Source organism: Cyprinodon variegatus, unplaced genomic scaffold (assembly GCF_000732505.1).
Source record: "Cyprinodon variegatus isolate N-32 unplaced genomic scaffold, C_variegatus-1.0 Scaffold65, whole genome shotgun sequence".
Classification (NCBI taxonomy): domain Eukaryota; kingdom Metazoa; phylum Chordata; class Actinopteri; order Cyprinodontiformes; family Cyprinodontidae; genus Cyprinodon; species Cyprinodon variegatus.
This window is the reverse complement of record NW_015150518.1, coordinates 1,680,070-1,683,682: the sequence shown is the minus strand read 5'-3', so window position 1 is coordinate 1,683,682 and position 3,613 is coordinate 1,680,070. Positions and strand designations below refer to the sequence as shown.

The following is a 3,613-nucleotide window of genomic DNA, read 5'->3' as shown; positions in this document are numbered from 1 at the left end:
ATGGCCGCTCACACTGAGCCTGGTTCTGCTGGAGGTTTCTTCCTGTTCAAAGGGAGTTTTTCCTCTCCACTGTCGCTAAATCTTGCTCGGCGTGAGGGACTACCTTTAAGTCAATGATTTGATGCAATCAACTAGTTAGATAAAATTAGATAAAATACTTTGAATCAATTTGACTGGGTGATCTGGTTGACTTGTCTCTGTAAAGAGCCTTGAGATGACGTGTTGTGAATTGGCGCAATAGAAATAAACTAAATTGAATTGAATTGCAGAAGTGACACCCACCCAGGCCTTTTACAAACTTCATGAGGCACATGATGTAGTCTGTGGCGGCGTTAGCGAAGACCTGGATGTTGTCTGTATTGATGAAAGCCTCAAACACGTCGAACACTGGAGCCTGGGACTTGCCTACATGGAGACAGAAAGTCATGGAAAGGCTTTATTAAACTATCAGCTGACACCGATTCTGTCCGACGAACAGAAGCTTCTATTTACCCATGGAGTATTCTCCCAGCAGGTAGTCTTTGGTGTCGGCCTTGCTGCTGTGAACAGTCCTCAGAGCGCTGAACAGAGGCCTCCACCCGGACAGGATCTGAGGGGAACACATCTCCACCAGCTCTCCGATGGATGTCACCACCTGAGGGGAGACCACCTGGTTGGTGCTGGCAGGTAGAAGCTTTGCTGCGCCGCAGCAGACCGGCCCTCACCTGGTCCTGCACGTCCTCGTCGCAGAGCTCCAGCTGCATGATGTGCTCAAACGGTCTGAAGAGCGCCTCATTGAAGTGGAAGTGTGAAAGCTCCGCCCAGCTCGTCAGCACCTCGGTCAGAACGTCATGGATGAAGGACACAGCCTTCTGGGAGACGTGGCGCTCCTTGTGGCAAGCCGCCTGGGATAAATGGGACAGAGTGATTTAGGGGAAACGTGACAGAGCAGAGGTCCGTCGGTGAACCTGTCTGTCTGCAGGTCCCTACCTCCACCAGATGGGGCGCCACCACGCTCCAGGCCCTCATCATGTGCAGCAGTGGCCGGTTCTTGTTCCTGACGATCCTCAGCATAGCTTCTCCTAGGCGGAAGAGATGCAGAGCGCTGCGACGCTCCAGCGTGGATTTGGCTTCTCCTGAAAACAATTGGGGAAAAAATTTGCTGCACTCGCTTTCATTGATTAGGATCATGTCATTCACAATTATTTTATGGAAAAAGACAATCTCTACATCAAATACTGTCTTTTTTGTCCTAAATATTTTGTTGCAGAAGCTTTTCCAGATGTAAATCTGCAAAGAAGTCCTTTAGCCTCATTATTATTAGAGAAGACACTTTCTCCTTCTTCCCTGCTTGATCTGCTGCCTTAACATGGAGGAGGCATTTCAGGGTGTTTGCTTTGTTTTGAGGGCTTCAATTAGGGTCTCCCAAGCAAATCTGGCTGATGGGTCAAACAAAGAGTGCTTCTAAAAACCTTATGAAGACTTTAAAGTCTGGCCTTTTGATGTAACCTGGTACGGTGGAACCACGACCCCACCCTGAAGCCAGGCCTGGGGTTTGGGGTTAGTCGGCAAGTGCCTGGGGGGTCAGGTTCCTCCTTACCATACCCATCTGGGCCTAGTCTGAAGGAGTGACAAAAGGCCACTCCCCATTGGGCCCACCACCTGCAGGGGGAACCATGAGGGACGATGCTAGGAGGATTGGGTAGCAGTCAGAGGTGGAGGTCTTGATGACCCGATCCATGGATGCTAAAACTACCTCTTAGCTGTGTTTGTAAAGCCTGATTTAACTGCAGTGGGGGCAATCCCCATATTGGTGGTGAAGACCACCAGCAGTAAGAGACGCTGTCAAGTTTACTAAAGGACTCCTATGGAGCCTGGCAGACTTGTGGGACTCCTGAAGCGTGGCAGTGTCTGGCAGAGACAAAAAAACTCAGGCCTGGGAGGAGATTGGAGAGACCATAGAGAAAGACGATTGGTTGGACTCAGATGGATGCTGGCAAACCGACCGGTACATCCTTAGTTAGCTTTGACAACAATACTTTTAGTGGGAGTGAGGATCTGTTGACCCGGAATGAGGACATCATTGGATGGAGGAGGAAAAACTCTGAGCATCTCCTCAATGCGCCTTACGTGGTGGAAGAAGAGGTGGGGTACTCCGGGCTGGATTCATTCACCACTCAGCCTGAAGGCCCTGAGGTGGTCATAAAAACTCGCTGCAGGTGTGGAGGTCAGAGACAGTTCCCTTGGATTAGCAGACTGGTGTGGTGGTTCCCCTACATAAGAAGGGGGGACCAGAGGGTGTTTTCCAACTATAGGGGTTTACTATTTTCAGCACAAGCCAGGGTTCTGGAGGAGTGTGCGGCTGATTGTAGAACCTCGGCTTCAGGAGAAGTGTGGTTTTCCTCCCGGCCGTAGAACATCAAACCATCTCTACACTTTCTGCGGGAGTTTGCCCAACCGGTTCACATGTTTGACCTGGAGAAGTCATTTCTCATGTGCCTCTAATTGACCTCGTTTCAAGAATTTATCCAACTTATAACAAGTTAAACACAAAAAAACAACTGCTCAATAAAGACAACAGGACAGGAATCTCACTGCGGCCCCCTTCTGGTCATTACCTCTTAATGCTTGCAGCTGCATATGATGGAGACTTCTTAGAGCAGCGGTCCCAACCACCGGGTTGGTCATTTGGTACCAGGCCGCACAGAAAAAATATATGTCTATATAGTTTATCGATGATCAGAGTCTAAGTGATGTTTTATTTTGAAAAATATAAAAAGTTGGGGTATTCTCTCCCAATTACGTCACTCGGTGCATCTGTGTCTCTTGACACAGGTTAATTCAGGTCAAAACGCATCCTATCTATAACATCCTATCTTTGTGAAGCGGGATTTTCTGCGGTTACAGCGACCAAAACAAAGCTACGGAGCAGACTGGACATCAGGAGCACACTTCATGTCTCATAGTCTCTGATTACGCCACGATGGGACCGGCTTGTTTCAGAGAAACAAGCTCAGAGCTCCCACTAATTCAACATAATGGAGAGTTTTATTTTTATGCTGTTTGTATTTGATTTTATGCCAGTCGTATCATTTTATTTGATCGTATTTACCCCCCTACTCTTTAAAGGCCGGTCCGTGAAAATATTTTCTGATATATAGCTGGTCCGTGGCGCAAAAAAGGTTGGGGACCGCTGTCTTAGAGGACCTCTGGGGCTCCACCCACATATATACCTTTATAGGTTTAACCCTTTATAGGGCACTCAGTTAAATACTTTAAAATTAAGAATTTCAACCTGTAAGTGTTATTGGAATCCAGGACAAGACCTTATTACCTTTGTAACATTCAAAAAATACGGATATTTTGATGGCAAAAATTAACGTCAATTTAATAACGCCAACTTGCCGAATATATTAAGAAAAATAACAAAAGTGCTTCAATAAGAAATACATGAAAAACACTGAGAGTGAAAGAAACACATTTTCTTTGGTCCAAACCTTTGAGGCATTAATGCTGATACTGGCACACCTAAATATAATTGTTAAACTAGGCTTTTTAACTTTTTAACTTTTCAATTAGCTTTTTACCTTTTTTTCTTAACTTGTTAACTTTTTTTTCAGTAGTAGTGCCCTGT

The 3,613-nt window shown here is 46.3% G+C and overlaps 1 protein-coding gene across 1 annotated transcript in view; it reads right to left on the bottom strand.

The window, feature by feature from the left end:
- arfgef3 (ARFGEF family member 3) overlaps positions 1-3,613 on the bottom strand; it is a 68,334-nt gene that overhangs the window by 28,191 nt on the left and 36,530 nt on the right. The window contains exons 24-27 of the mRNA XM_015371811.1: positions 970-1,115; positions 705-884; positions 493-634; positions 283-405 (exon numbers count right to left, since the gene is read on the bottom strand). Coding sequence (XP_015227297.1) covers positions 283-405; positions 493-634; positions 705-884; positions 970-1,115 — 591 coding nt within the window. The remainder of the gene's footprint in view (positions 1-282; positions 406-492; positions 635-704; positions 885-969; positions 1,116-3,613) is intronic.